This window comes from Triticum aestivum, chromosome 3A (genome assembly GCF_018294505.1).
Source record: "Triticum aestivum cultivar Chinese Spring chromosome 3A, IWGSC CS RefSeq v2.1, whole genome shotgun sequence".
Classification (NCBI taxonomy): Eukaryota; Viridiplantae; Streptophyta; class Magnoliopsida; order Poales; family Poaceae; genus Triticum; species Triticum aestivum.
The window spans coordinates 12,980,175-12,994,808 of record NC_057800.1 but is presented as its reverse complement, the minus strand read 5'-3'; the positions used below and the strand labels follow the sequence as shown (position 1 = coordinate 12,994,808).

Sequence of the window (14,634 nt, the reverse complement as noted above, 5' to 3'; positions counted from 1 at the left end):
CCCTAGTCCGAATAGGACAAGGAGAGGGGGCCGGCGCCCCCCTTCCTTCTCTCTCTCCTCTTTCCCCCCTCCCGAATCCTATTCCAACTAGGAAAGGGGGGGAATCCTACTCCCGGAGGGAGTAGGACTCCTCCTGGCGCGCCCTCCCTGGCCGGCCGCACCCTCCTTTGATCCTTTATATACGGAGGCAGGGGGCACCCCTAGAGACACAAGTTGATCCACGTGATCATATTCTTAGCCGTGTGCGGTGCCCCCTTCCACCATAGTCCTCGATAATATTATAGCGGTGCTTAGGCGAAGCCCTGCGACGGTAGTACATCAAGATCGTCACCACGCCGTCGTGCTGACGGAACTCTTCCCCGACACTTTGCTGGATCGGAGTCCGGGGATCGTCATCGAGCTGAACGTGTGCTAGAACTCGGAGGTGTCGTAGTTTCGGTGCTTGATCGGTCGGACCATGAAGACGTACGACTATATCAACTACGTTGTGCTAACGCTTCCATTGTCGATCTACAAGGGTACGTAGATCACACTCTCCCCTCTCGTTGCTATGCATCACCATGATCTTGAGTGTGCGTAGGAATTTTTTAAAAATTACTATGAAACCCATCAGTCCGCGATGAGGATCAGGAGGCCGAGGCCGCCTACCAGGCGGCCATCAAGGAGAGCGAGGAGGAGGAGCGGTGGAGGGAGGCGGACGAGGCGGCCATGGCGAAGGCCATGGCCCTATCCGCGGCGGGCGACTGCGTCGTGCCGCCGGTGGCCCCGCCGTCCCCGCCCAAAGCCGAGCCGGAGGAGCCGGCCAACATCGAGCGCTACTCCTGGACCGGAGTAGTCCGCGAGTGGGTCAGCGCTCCGCCGATCTGGCTCGGGGCGACGGAGAAGCAGGAGGCGGTCTACCTCGACCACTGGCGCCGCGTTCGGTTTGCCGAGGACCGCCGGGAGGGCCAGCGCCTGCAGATGCTCGAGCGCGAGGCCGAAGAGGAGGCGCGTCAGGCGCAGGCAGCGGCGGCGCAGGCAGCGGCGACAAAGCCCGACATCACCGCCATCTGGAACACGACGTTCCCCTGGGCCGGCCCTGCACCAACGTTGATCAACCTCACCGGTCCTGACGCAGACACCTAGGGCAGCACGTCGTCTAGTTTTTAGTATTTTAATTAATGTAATGTGGACTTTCGCCGGCCTTCGTGACCGGCTTTTATGTTTAATTAAATGCATGTATTTATTTTCAAAATGCTTGCAATACATTTTTTGGCGCGTCGATGAAATGGGTCGGGCCAGCCTCGCGTCGATCCAAATACAGCGCCGGACATCTGTCCAATGGGGACATGTTGTTGGCACCGGCACGCGTCAACCTTCCCGCCGGGCGCGTCGCATTTCACCCTCCCGTCTTAATGCAAAAATAATAAATGGGCGGCCGACTATGTTGTGGCCAGCTCGCCAGCTCGCGGCGCGACGCGTGCCACGGCGAGCGCGTACGTGTGCCCCGCTGCACTAAACAAAAGGAAAGGGCCGTCCCTCCCATTAGTCCCATCGCCGCGCCGGTCCGCCGACCGAGACCGATAGAGAGAGAGAGAGAGAGAGAGAGAGCACACCCACGCCCGCCTCCGCCTCCATTCATTCGTGGAGAAGCGAACCGATTCCCGGCCGACTCGCCGTCACTTTCCCGGTGGTGCCCGCGACAGCGAGGAGGAGGACGATGGTCGTAACTGTGGCAGCGACGGGGTCGGACACGGCCGAGCCGCTGCACCCCACCACCTTCGCCTCCCGCTACGTCCGCGACCAGCTCCCCCGGTCAGTCCCCTCCCCTCCTTCTCTCCTCCACACACACCACGCCAGTACGGCTAGCGGTAACCGGCCACCCACTACCCCACCACCAGTCCACCACCACTCCACTACAAGGCACCAGCGCACACACCGTCGGTGTGACACCACCACTGCCCGATCTCATCCTTTATTCCATCCACCCCCCGTCGCCTGCACTGCGCTACACACTATCCACCAGCGGAGAGCAGCAGCGGTGAGCGCCGGCGGCCATGGTGATCTCGCACGCGAGCTCCAGCGCGGGGGAGGCCGTCTACTCCACCTTCTCCTCGCGCTACGTGCGCGAGGAGCTCCCGCGGTGAGGACGAGAGAGAGAGAGAGAGAGCGGCCGGAGGTACCGGATGTTGGCCGGAGATCTGACGGACGTTGCTGGGTGCAGGTACCGGATGCCGGAGGGATCGATCCCGAAGGAGGCGGCGTACCAGATCATCAGCGACGAGCTGATGCTGGACGGGAACCCGCGGCTGAACCTGGCGTCCTTCGTCACCACCTGGATGGAGCCCGAGTGCGGCAAGCTCATGATGGACTCCGTTAACAAGAACTACGTCGACATGGACGAGTACCCCGTCACCACCGAGCTCCAGGTCCGGCCGGGATGCACACCCCAGATCCCACTCTCCTTTTTTAATTTGTTTTTCCTTACCATTTCGGGGCAAGGGGACAATCCCCAACACTTATACTAATATATGTTCACAAGTACTAGTAGCAAATCTCCTAAAAATGGAAGGGTCCGGAGATCCCAGCAGCCAGGAGGTTTTGGTTGGTAGCGCTCTGTTTCTACTCTGTTCTGCTCTGCTGCTCCCTTCTATTCTGCCTCCGCCGGCGGTGGTGGAGCGCGGCAGAGGAGAAAACCAATGGCTGTGCATGGTAATCCATATCCTGAACAGGAAAACATGTCCATCAGGCTTTAGATAACGGTGCTGATGTTCCTCAGCCACCAGTGAATTTTGACCCGACGAGATGAATGAATTCGCTAATCCGCAATCTGAATAGGAGAACGTATCCATCAGGCTTCTTGAGAGCTGCAGATAACCACCTGATGCTAGCCAGCCACAGGTGCATAGTAGTGGAACATCCCATACTAGTTTGGTGTGGTTCATTTACTAGTAACTGTTTGTGAGTTGTGACCCACCGGCCTATCAACCTTCTTGAGAACATAGTTTGCTTCAGTAACGGGAAAGTGATGGCTGTTTTGTTATCCATATGGTTGAACCTTGAACTGGTTGTGACACGGATGGATGGTTTTGGTCTGGGTTCGGTCTGGCTGAATCTGGAACTAGTACACTTTAAGAAATCTTCCTTATTTTAGGCATCACCTGGTAGGGAATTTGGTTATAGTGACTGTATTTTTTATGCTGTTTCTAAGAACACGCAATGCAAACAACACTGTAATGCGATTTCTGGTGGGCACCATGCCAGGTAATTGCAAGACGACTATGCAAAACCTGTTACTAATCCACTTATTTCCTGTAATACGCTTATTATCATATACTGTTGTTGTTCGATTTAACAACCAATATTCCTATATCTCGGAATGCATGGACAAGCTGTTGATTTTAAGCACTATACGCATTTGCTTATCACTTGTTTGTAATTTCGCAGAACCGTTGTGTAAACATGATAGCTCACTTGTTCAATGCACCGATCGGTGAGGATGAGACTGCTATCGGAGTCTCAACAGTGGGGTCCTCGGAAGCGATAATGCTTGCGGGCCTGGCGTTCAAGAGGAAGTGGGCAAACAAAATGAAGGAGCAGGGGAAGCCATGCGACAAACCTAACATTGTTACTGGTGCAAATGTTCAGGTATTTTTCCTGTTGTTGTTGTTCCGTGAAGTAAAATCTTTTAAACTTTACCACTGTATTTATGTGCCAGGAAAGGTGCCTCTTGTAACCTCTCATGTGCTCGTAGGTTTGCTGGGAGAAATTTGCTAGATATTTCGAGGTGGAACTGAAGGAGGTCAAGTTAACTGAAGGGTACTATGTCATGGATCCCAAGAAGGCTGTTGAAATGGTGGATGAGAACACTATATGTGTTGCAGCCATCTTGGGATCTACTCTCACTGGAGAGTACGAAGATGTGAAACTGTTGAATGACCTTCTTGTGGCGAAGAACAAGGAAACAGGGTATGTATTTTCTATGCTGTCAATTATATTTAGTCATCATAGTGATGGACAAATATCATTGAAATTGTGCAGAAAGTATGCAGCACAGTTTGACATATGTTTAGTCATCATAGTGATGGATAACATGGTTTGACATATGTCTTCATACCATCATACACATAATGCAGGTGGGATGTGCCGATCCATGTTGATGCTGCCAGTGGAGGATTCATCGCTCCTTTTCTCCAGCCTGAGCTTGAATGGGACTTCAGGCTGCCGTTGGTGAAGAGCATCAACGTTAGTGGGCACAAGTATGGCCTTGTGTACCCTGGTGTTGGATGGGTCATCTGGCGGAGCAAAGCCGATCTGCCCGACGAACTCATCTTCCACATAAACTATCTAGGAACAGATCAGCCCACGTTCACACTGAACTTCTCCAAGGGTCAGTATATCGTTCTCTAGTACAGCATGATTTCTCTGTGATGTTACAACAACTTAGGTGTGTGCTGTGTGAATTATGTGCAGGCGCTAGCCAGATCATTGCGCAATACTATCAGCTGATCCGCCTCGGCTTCGAGGTATGCGTCGTCAGCCTCCATTTTCCTTCATATGCAAACTGTAGAGAATTTTGATCCAACAAGAAAAATTCCTATGTACAAGATATATGAAATGATACAATACATTTGGCACAAGTGTTGTTTCAGTGTTTGACATCTTTCTTCACCCACTTCACACAGGGGTACAAGCACATCATGGAGAACTGCAAGCTGAACGCGGCGGTGCTGAAGGAGGGCATCGACGCGACGGGGCGGTTCGACGTGCTGTCCAAGGCGGACGGCGTGCCGCTGGTGGCCATCAGGCTCAAGGACAGCACCAACTTCAGCGTGTTTGACATCTCGGAGAACCTGAGGCGGTTCGGGTGGATCGTGCCGGCCTACACGATGCCGGCGGACGCGGAGCACGTGGCCGTCCTCCGCATCGTCATCCGGGAGGACTTCAACCGGAGCCTCGCGCAGCGGCTCCTCGCGGACATCAACAAGATCGTGGGCGAGCTGGACGCGCACGCCGTCCACGCCATCAAGCTGTCCACCGCCGCCGCCGCCGAGGGCGCCTCCAAGAGCACCGTGGACGCCGTCACCGAGGCCTTCAAGGGCCTGGCCGGGAACAAGAAGGCCGGCGTCTGCTGAAGGCCGGGGTGGTGCTTGCTTGGTGAGACGCCTGGCGCCTTCTTTCTTTCATCACGTATGTCTATGTTGTATCTTGTGTAATTATTATTGTGGAGGGGTGCAAATGTGAACTGTCAGGACCTGCCTCCTTATTTTGCACGTACATTTCGTCTGTGGTTCTGTACAGGAAGGACACCTCTCCATCGAGGTCGCTATGTATCTGTTGTTTGCTTAGCTCTGTGTCGGAATGTTACGTGTTTGTTGTATCCTTTGAATGTATTGCATTATATAGTGCTGCTGGACAACGTTGCCAAAGCTTCAGCATGTAATGCGTCCGTGACTCTCTCCAGGTTGCCTGCGCCACATATTCACCTCTAATGACAAAGCCCCAACCTCCAGTGTTGGATCTCTTTTGAAGAGCTTCAGCATGTAATGTGTCGACCTTGAAGAATCCTGAAGGCGGTCGGGACCATTTCGCCGCAGACTGTTGTTTTAGCTTCTTCTCTTCTTTCTTCACCTTCGAAAAAATTCCGAACATGATAATTAATTGAGGAACAGCTAGAGGTATTGACAACATCTACCTAGTCACTATCGATCATGAGGTCCGACTCCCACATGCCGACGTCCTACATTCCTAGCCATTATCGATCCCTCAAAAAGAAAATAGCCGAGTCGTTTCGGCAAATGCGTGCTCCACTTGTTCCCACCAAGTCATACATCTTTGAGATGGATGGCATGCTTGGCATCTATACCTGTAACAGCATGACCACCGGCCAAGTTGTTGACATATGGGTGCTACACAACTACGAAAGTGAGGCTTGGGACTTGAAGTACCGGGTTCGATTGCCGATCGCGAGAATCAGGGGGAGGCCTGAAGGTCCTGCTGGTGGTTGGTACTTTCTGGACGTTGTTTCGCCTTTCGGGTGATGGTGGTAACGCGCTCTTGCTGGTCTGTTTTGGTCGTTCGATGTTTTACATTGACACTGATGGCAAACTGGTTTCTACATTACGGAGCTGCCATTCCTGGGATCAACGGCTGAAGCAAACTCTTGTTCCTCATGATTTCTTCAAGGCACTAGAAGGTTATGCTGTGAATGGTTCCCCTTTCATCCCTTCCATCTGATGGTTGTTGAGTGAGGTGGTGCTTCTTAACGTCCTGCTTTTCGTATCCTCGTGAGCTGCAGTGTCTATGAGCATGCTGACTTCTTCTTTTTGTGTTGAACTGTTGATGTATAAAATGTTATGATCAGAAGTGAGTGTTATGTGGTTGCATTGAACCTATGCTTGTTTCGATACCCTTTCCTTTCGGGATGAAGTGACTGCTGCTTGTGTTGATGCTAAAATTACCAGGCCATTGTACTCTGCGTTTTAAGTATTTTATTCCATTTATATATAGTGGTCTTCTCAGTACTCAATTTTTTGCAATCTATATATGCATTGTACCTCTTTCTTGAACCGAAGAACTGATCTTACCTCTTGATCTAGTGGTCTTCTTAATACTCATTTTTTTTAGTGTGTTTCCTGTTTGCACCCTTTTGTTGTAGCTGACAATGAGAATTGGCAGATTTTCATCTTGGCTGACTTGCAAGCTGCACCTGACTTCTAGGATACCTTGGAGCACTGCTAGTTAAATCGAATGCTTCCATATTGCATCATAATAGTCAACTTGCCAATGAGGTGTCATGTTATAATTCTGTTTTCTCCATGCATCTATTGCATCTGGTTAGGTAGGTCTTATGGAGACTAAAGCTCGCCACTATAGCGAGAATTGGACATGATTATATCTGTCTCCTTCCAGGAGTTGTAGTAGTATTTTTTTTAGGTTTTGTTTTTTGGTGGGGAGTTGTGGTAGTATTCTTCTAGAGAAGACTGAAACTGCACTGAACAGCTGGGTCCGTCCACTCGCATCTGCAAGTACTAGAGAAACTAGGTTCTGTAGAAAGAGGTGCTGAAGCGCATGCATCTGCAGGGGCGCGCTGCACGTTAATATAGCCAGGGTGTGGCGGCGATAGGAGTACATGATAAGTTAGGGTTTAGGTTAGGTAGAGATAGATCGCTTTAAACTAACTATACTAGGATCTTATCTCAATACCTAACCTATCCTAACAAGATTACAACACACACGCCACAACTATACAATGTTTAACACTTCCCCTCAATCACAACTATCCAAGTTGAGATTGTGTCGAAAGGCCTCCAGCTGCCGCAATGATAATGGCTTGGTAAAGCCATCTGCCACTTGATCACCAGTAGGCACAAACCGAATGTTTAAAAGCTTGTTTGCAACTCTCTCACGAACAAAGTGATAATCGATCTCAATATGCTTTGTCCTTGCATGAAAAATAGGATTGGCAGAGAGATAGGTAGCTCCAAGCTTGTCACACCAAAGAGAAGCTGCAGGTGAATGACGAATACCCAACTCTGTCAGTAAATTCTGCACCCAAATGATTTCAGCAGTGGCATTTGCTAGGGCCTTATACTCAGCTTCTGTACTTGACCGTGACACAGTAGCTTGTTTGTGTGCACTCCAAGAAATCAGGTTACCTCCAAAGAAAACCGCAAAGCCTCCAGTGGATCGCCGATCATCAGGACAACCTGCCCAGTCTGCATCTGAGAAAGCACTGACGAGTGTGGAATCTGACTTAGCAAGTTTGAGACCATGACTCTTAGTTGCTTGGAGGTAACGAAGTATTCGCTTAACTGCTGTCCAATGAGTACTGGTAGGTGCATGCAAGAACTGACAAACCTTGCTTACTGAAAAACAGATGTCTGGTCTGGTTAAAGTCAAATACTGCAATGCTCCTACAACACTTCTGTACCTGGTTGAGTCTTCAGCCCCAAGCCCTGTCCATCATGGAGAGACAACTTTTCTGATGTAGACAGTGGAGTTGGAGAAGGTTTACAGCCTTTCATGCCCACTCGCTCAAGGATGTCATGCACATATTTTTCTTGAGATAAAAGGATGCCACTGCCCACACGTTTTACCTCAATGCCAAGGAAAAAATGAAGGTCGCCCAAATCCTTGAGCGCAAAATCCATGCGGAGATCCTGAAGGAGAGCTTCAACTGCTCGAGAGGAGGAGCTGGTGACGATAATATCATCAACATAAATAAGCATAAAAATAGTGACTCCATGCCGATGATAAAAAAACAATGAGGTATCTCCTTTGGATGCAGCAAAACCAAGGGACTGTAACTTGGAGTACAAACGATAATACCACGCTCTAGGTGCTTGTTTCAGACCATAGATTGATTTATCAAGCTTGCAAACATGTCGTGGTAAAGCTGAACTTTCATACCCAGGAGGCTGCTTCATATATACTTCTTCTTCCAGAACACCATGCAAAAACGCGTTTTTTACATCTAGTTGTCGTATGCACCAATTGCTAGATATTGCAACAGAAAGGATCAAGCGAATAGTAGCAGCTTTTACCACAGGGCTAAAGGTATCCTCATAATCAATGCCATACCTTTGCTTAAATCCTTTGGCTACAAGACGTGCCTTATACCTGTCTATCGTGCCATCAGATTTGCGTTTTACCTTGTACACCCATTTGCAGTCAATCACGTTTCTCCCTTTGACCGGAGCCACCAAGTGCCATGTCTTGTTTGCTACAAGAGCTGAAAATTCTTATTCCATGGCTTGCTTCCACTTGGGGTCATCAAGAGCATCATGAAGGTTCTTCGGTTCACCTGTGGCACAGAAAGAGCCCCAACGAACACAACCATCGTTATATACCTTGGGTTTCGCAATACCACTCTGGGACCGAGTATGTGATCGGGCAGGAGGAGGTGGAGCTGGTCGAGCTTGCTGTAGTTGGAGGTGATTTTGTGTAGAGGAAACAGCAGAGTCAGACGCAGACACAGCAGCAGAAGATCCCGAATCCTCTGTTTGCAGCGAACCAGGAGGATCTGGTGCGGCAGCCAAGGGCACGCTGCCACTTGGCAGTTCGGAGTTGGCCACGGGAGTGGAAGGGAACCCCGCCGCGCCGGGGCCCGCCTCGTGGGCAGCGCCGGGAGCCACACGCCCCGCCTCGTGGGAGGCACGGGGGCCACGCCTGGTCGGTCCGCCCGGGGACCGCACGCCATCCAACGCAGGCCCACGCGGAGGCAGCGAATCAGGGCGCCCGCCAGTGGACGCGGAATCCGGCGTGGATTCACCTGGCACGACAGGCGCTGATCCCGCAGTGGATTCGCCTGCGGCTGCTGCAGGCTCCGATCCCGCGACCGATTCGCCTGGCGCGGCTGATCCCGAGGCCACCGAGAGATCCTCTGTGGCTGCATGCAAATTGTCATTTCCTGCATAAAATCATAGGAATTTTCACCAAAATCTTCACCGTTTGGCTGGCCTGTTTCCTGCACACTTTCAGCATGGGCATTAGCATTAGACACAGACACATTGTCAGCAACAAAACCAGCTCCCCCGTGAGCAAAGTTAGGAGATGGCAGGAGATGAGAGGGTAGAAGAAGCAATTCTTTGCGGAGTTGGGCGCCGGCGTTGGAGTGGAGACTTGCAAAGGGAAAGACTTGCTCATCAAAGACACAGTCACGTGAAACATAAACACGACCGGAGGAGATATCAAGACACTTGTAGCCCTTATGGAGAGTATTGTACCCTAGGAAGGCACATTGTTTGGACCTAAACTCAAGCTTATGCTTGTTGAAAGGGCGCAAGTTTGGCCAAACGGCACACCCAAAGATACGAAGGAAGGAGTAGTTGGGCTTGGTGCCAAATAGTCATTCTAGAGGAGTTTGGTTCTTGATAACTCTACTTGGGATGCGATTTATAAGGTAGACCGCAGTGAGGAACGCTTCATCCAAAAACTTGAGTGGCATAAATGCATGAGCAAGCAAAGAAAGGCCGACTTCTATGATGTGTCTATGTTTCCGCTCCGCGGAGCCGTTCTGTTGATGAGCATGTGGGCAAGAAACATGGTGTGTGATGCCAATGCGTTCAAAAAAAGAGTTCAACCGTTGGTACTCCCCACCCCAATCGGTTTGCATGGCAATGATCTTACGATCAAACAGACGTTCAACATGAGCTTGGAAAAGACGGAATTTTTCGAAGACATCAGATTTATTTTTGAGCAAATATATCCAGCTAAACTTGCTGAAATCATCAATAAAACTGACATAGTATTTCTGTCTTCCTACGGAGATGGGTCCAGGACCCCAAACATCTGAAAAAATAAGCTCTAAAGGAGCTGTGGACTCACTAGTTGAACGAGAATAAGGTAACTGATGGCTCTTGGCCAGTTGACATGCATCACACACTAGGAGGTGATCTTGTTTATTTGAAACGGGAAGATTGAAGTCACGAAGAATCTTTTGAACTACCGGAAGAGCTGGGTGCCCTAGGCGTTTATGCCATCGAGACGTAGATGGTTTGATGGCAGCAAGGACTTGGCGTTGGGGAGCACTCTGCCGTCTGGTCACGGGGAACAACCCCCACCTACTATTGTTTTGAAGGATAATTCTCCGGGTAGCCTGATCCTTGACAAGAAAGAAATCAGGGTGAAGTTCAATGAAAACATCATTATCTCGCATAAGATTATAAGCTGAAAGTAGGCTCTGGTCGGCACTAGGAGCATGAAGTATGTTGTTTAACTGTAGGGAACCGGAGGGAGTGGATAATACCGAATGACCAATGTGTTCTATGTCCATACCTTGCCCACTTGCTGTGTGGATTTGGTCGGTGCCGGTGTAGCGATCTCGAACAGCTAGTTTTTCCAACTCCCCGGTGATGTGATCAGTGGCACCGGTGTCAAGATACCAATTAGTATCTACACCATAGGAGTGGGCAGAGTTGGCGGAGCGAGAATTGCCGCTGCTGCCGCCGCCACCGCGCCCACCGCCGCCGCGTCTGCCGCCACCACCGCCACCTGCGGGGTTGCGTACGTTGTTGTTGTAGCCTTTGTCGTAGCGTTTCTTGCAGCGCCACGCAGCGTGGCCGTCCTCCTTGCAGATTTGGCAGCGCTCGCGGTCACCGCGCTCACAACGGTCACCACCTTGCTGGCGCGGCGCACCGCCGCCCGAGTTGTCGTTGTAGTTGCCCCCGTTGTAGCCGCCGCGTCCACCACCCTGTCCGCCGCGTCTGCCGCCGTAGCCACCTCGACCACCCTTGGCGGCGAGGTTGACGGAGTGGTGGGCGGTGTAGGCGAGGTGCTGGGCGGCGATCCGAGACTCAGCGGCGAGCAGTAGTGAGAAGAGCTCGCTGAGGCCGATCGGTTGATCGGTGATGGCGCGCGTGGAGATGGCGGTGACGAAGCCGCTGTAGTCGGGCTCATGCATGAGACCCTCCATGATGTGCGAAACGATGTCGTCTTCATCAAGCGGTTTTCCTGCAGCGGCGAGCTCGTCGGCGAGCCCCTTCATCTTGGTGAAGTAGGCGGCAGCGGAGAGGTCGCCCTTACGTGCGTTCCCGATCGCAGAACGGAGTTGTATCTGGCGCGCCCGGGACTGGGAAGAAAAGCTTTCCACCAGGGCTTGCCAGACTCCCGCGGCGGTGGTGTGGTTGGACACCTGCATCAAAACCTCGCGGGATAGAGAGGCGAGCAAGAAGGTAAGCACCTGCTGATCTTGAGTGACCCAGATCGCGTGTTCTGGGTTGGGCGCCTCGGTGATCTCCTTCTTCCCAGCGTTGTCCTTCTCGGTGACGATGACAGCGGCGGGCTCCTTGATCGAGCCGTCAAGATAGCCCCTCATCGCCGCGGCCTTGACATGCGGGAGCACTTGAGCCTTCCACACCAGAAAATTTTCGCGGGTAAGCTTTTCGGTGATGGTGTGGCCGAGGGAGGCGAGGGAGGGCATGGCCATGGCGTGGGAGGAAGAGGAGGAAGACATGATCTAGACGTATGGAAGAATTAGGCTCTGTATACCATGTAGAAAGAGGTGCTGAAGCGCATGCATCTGCAGGGGCATGCTGCATGTTAATATAGCCAGGGTGTGGCGACGATAGGAGTACATGATAAGTTAGGGTTTAGGTTAGGTAGAGATAGATCGCTTTAAACTAACTACTAGGATCTTATCTCAATACCTAACCTATCCTAACAATATTACAACACACACGCCACAACTATACAATGTTTAACAAGTTTCGTGAAGCAGCACAATAGTTTTCCGACAACAGTTCTTATCACTGCCGTCCTTTCACAATCATCCAACTTCTCTCCAGCTACACCATAAATGTCCCAGATTCTCAACTGACCTTGCAACAATTGTTCTAAGGCTGCTTGTAATGGGTAGTATCATACCTTAGTATCATGCACATGATACTAAGCTATGATACTACCTCCGTAATGTATAGTATCATATACTAGTATCATAACTAACCTTATTTATTGCTATGCATGACACATAGTAGCATATCATTTAATATGATACAATATCAAGGTATGATACTCAATACTCTCTTTCTTCATTTAATTCTATGCCACCTCAGCAAAATAGTCTAGTTGGCATGCATGATACTAGCTATGATACTACCATTACGACCAGCCTAAGCCACCAATAAATCTCATTTCAACTTTGGGGATAGTGAGCTTCTGATAAATAATTGTTTCTGTTTACCCTTTGGTCGTTTGTCTTGTGAATTTTTCTGTGCCTTGACTTGTTCCGTGTAAGCAAGAAACAGTTTGACTCTAGGTTAGATCACCTGTGGTGGAAGTGGAACTACAGTTTGCTGTCTTAATTAGAACATGGTATCAACCTAATGCGCCATCAGCTGCCTTTTATATGAGTGTACACCTGTTCTTCCCTTGTATTACCTACTTAGCAATGCAGCCTGCTACTCCCTCCGTTCCAAAATAGATGACTCAACTTTGTACTAACTATTATACATTATGGACGGTATTTTGACCCTTCATGAGATTCTGCATCATACGCAGCGTAAGAAAAAAGTTGGTGTGGTGCTGAAACTCGATTTCAAAAAAGCCTATGATAAAATCAATTGGGATTTCCTCCTTGAATGCCATAAAAATAAAGGTTTCGGCCCTGTGTGGTGTGGCTGGATTCATAGTATCCTTAAGAATGGGACCATTAACATCAAGTTGAACAACGAAAATGGCCCCTACTTCCAAAGCTGCAAGGGAGTGCGACAAGGGGATCCGCACTCGCCTTTCTTGTTCAATATGGCTGTTGAAGCCCTATTGAAAATGATCCTTAATGCACAGAAAGAAAAATGTTGACAGGTCTCGCTCCAGACTTGATCAATGGGGGTGTTGCTATCCTCCAGTATGCAGATGATACTGTCATCTGCTTTGAGCATGACAAGGAAGTTGCAGTCAACTTGAAACTCTTGCTTTATATATTTGAACTCATGTCAGGGCTTAAGATAAATTTCCTTAAAACTGATACTGTCATCTGCTTTGAGCATGACAAACAATTGAAGTCTTATGCATAGGGGGTGATGATGACATACTTACCTTTTACTCAGAGCTCTTTAACTGCCAAATTGGGCATTTTCCTATGAAATATCTAGGGGTTCCTGTGAGTTACTCCACTCTTCGTGCACTAGACTGGGATTTTGTGGATGATAAGTTCCTCAAATGTTGTGAATCTTGGATTGGGAATGCAGCATCTTCTGGGGGGAGACTGACTTTACTCAACTCTTCTCTTACGAGCATCATATTCTATTACATGTCTATGTTCATGCTGTCTAAGAAAGTGATTGACAAGTTAGATAAACACAGAAAAAAGTTCTTTTGGCAGGAGACTGATGGTCGGAAAAGATACCACTTGGTAAAGTGGTCTAGAATCTGTAGATCCAAAAACAAAGGGGGTCTGGGAGTTAAAGATATGCATAGACAAAATATCAGCCTACTCGCCAAATGGTGGTGGAAATTGGAAACCCAGCAAGGGCTTTGGCAGGAAGTGATTCGTGCTAAATATTTCAAAAATGACACGATCCCCTCGGTGAAAAGTAAGTTTGGGGATTCCCCCATTTGGAAAGCTATTATGAAAGTAAAGGAAGTGTATTTGGAAGGGACGAAAGTGACCTTGAACTCTTGTAATATAGCCAGAATTTGGAAGGATCCTATTAGAGGTGCTGCCCCCTTGAGAGATAAATTCCCAACCTTATTTCACATATGCAACTATCAGGAGATTACTGCTGCTGAATTTAAAAACTTCAGGGGTAGTGACATGTTCAGAAGAAATTTACACCCTCCCCTCACGGATCAGTGGAAGGATCTGGTGGAGGTGGTTACCTCTTGGCGGTTATCTGACGAGTCTGATCAGATTAGTTGGGTGTTTGGTAAAAAAGGTAATTTTTCGACCAAATCGGTCTATACACACTTGGAAAGGCATCTGGATGGATGTGACTATAGATGGATCTGGAAAGCTAAAATCCCCCTTAAAATCCAAAATTTTCTTTGGCAAGTATTCCAAGACGCGGTTCTGACTAGAGAAGTCATGAGAAAGCGCAACTGGGCAGGCATCCTAAATGCTCTTTTTGTGAGAATGTGGAGACCTCACAACATCTTTTTTTACGTGCCCTATGGCTCGGGTGGTATGGAGGACGGTTGGATGTGTGCTGGGCACAT

At 49.5% G+C, this 14,634-nt stretch overlaps 1 protein-coding gene across 2 annotated transcripts; it reads left to right on the top strand.

Moving 5' to 3' along the window:
* Nucleotides 1-1,532: 1,532 nt before the first annotated feature.
* On the top strand, nt 1,533-5,417 carry LOC123059834 (glutamate decarboxylase). Of its 2 annotated transcripts, none has more exons than XM_044482350.1 (7): nt 1,533-1,794; nt 2,204-2,408; nt 3,427-3,627; nt 3,734-3,948; nt 4,116-4,369; nt 4,453-4,505; nt 4,665-5,417. In XM_044482350.1, the coding sequence occupies exons 1-7, from the start codon at nt 1,700-1,702 to the stop codon at nt 5,112-5,114; spliced, it is 1,473 nt and encodes a 490-aa protein (XP_044338285.1). In that variant the 5' UTR covers nt 1,533-1,699; the 3' UTR covers nt 5,115-5,417. The 2 variants fall into 2 exon arrangements, with proteins under 2 accessions (XP_044338285.1, XP_044338286.1); XM_044482351.1 differs by lacking the exon at nt 1,533-1,794 and adding an exon at nt 1,834-2,122.
* Nucleotides 5,418-14,634: the final 9,217 nt, after the last annotated feature.

Coding starts and splice junctions, on each gene's coding strand:
- LOC123059834 (XM_044482350.1), top strand. CDS start 1,700: ATGGTCGTAACTGTGGCAGCGACGGGGTCGGACACGGCCGAGCCGCTG. Junction 1,795..2,203: donor GTCCGCGACCAGCTCCCCCG/GTCAGTCCCCTC, acceptor TGCTGGGTGCAG/GTACCGGATGCCGGAGGGAT. Junction 3,628..3,733: donor TTACTGGTGCAAATGTTCAG/GTATTTTTCCTG, acceptor ATGTGCTCGTAG/GTTTGCTGGGAGAAATTTGC.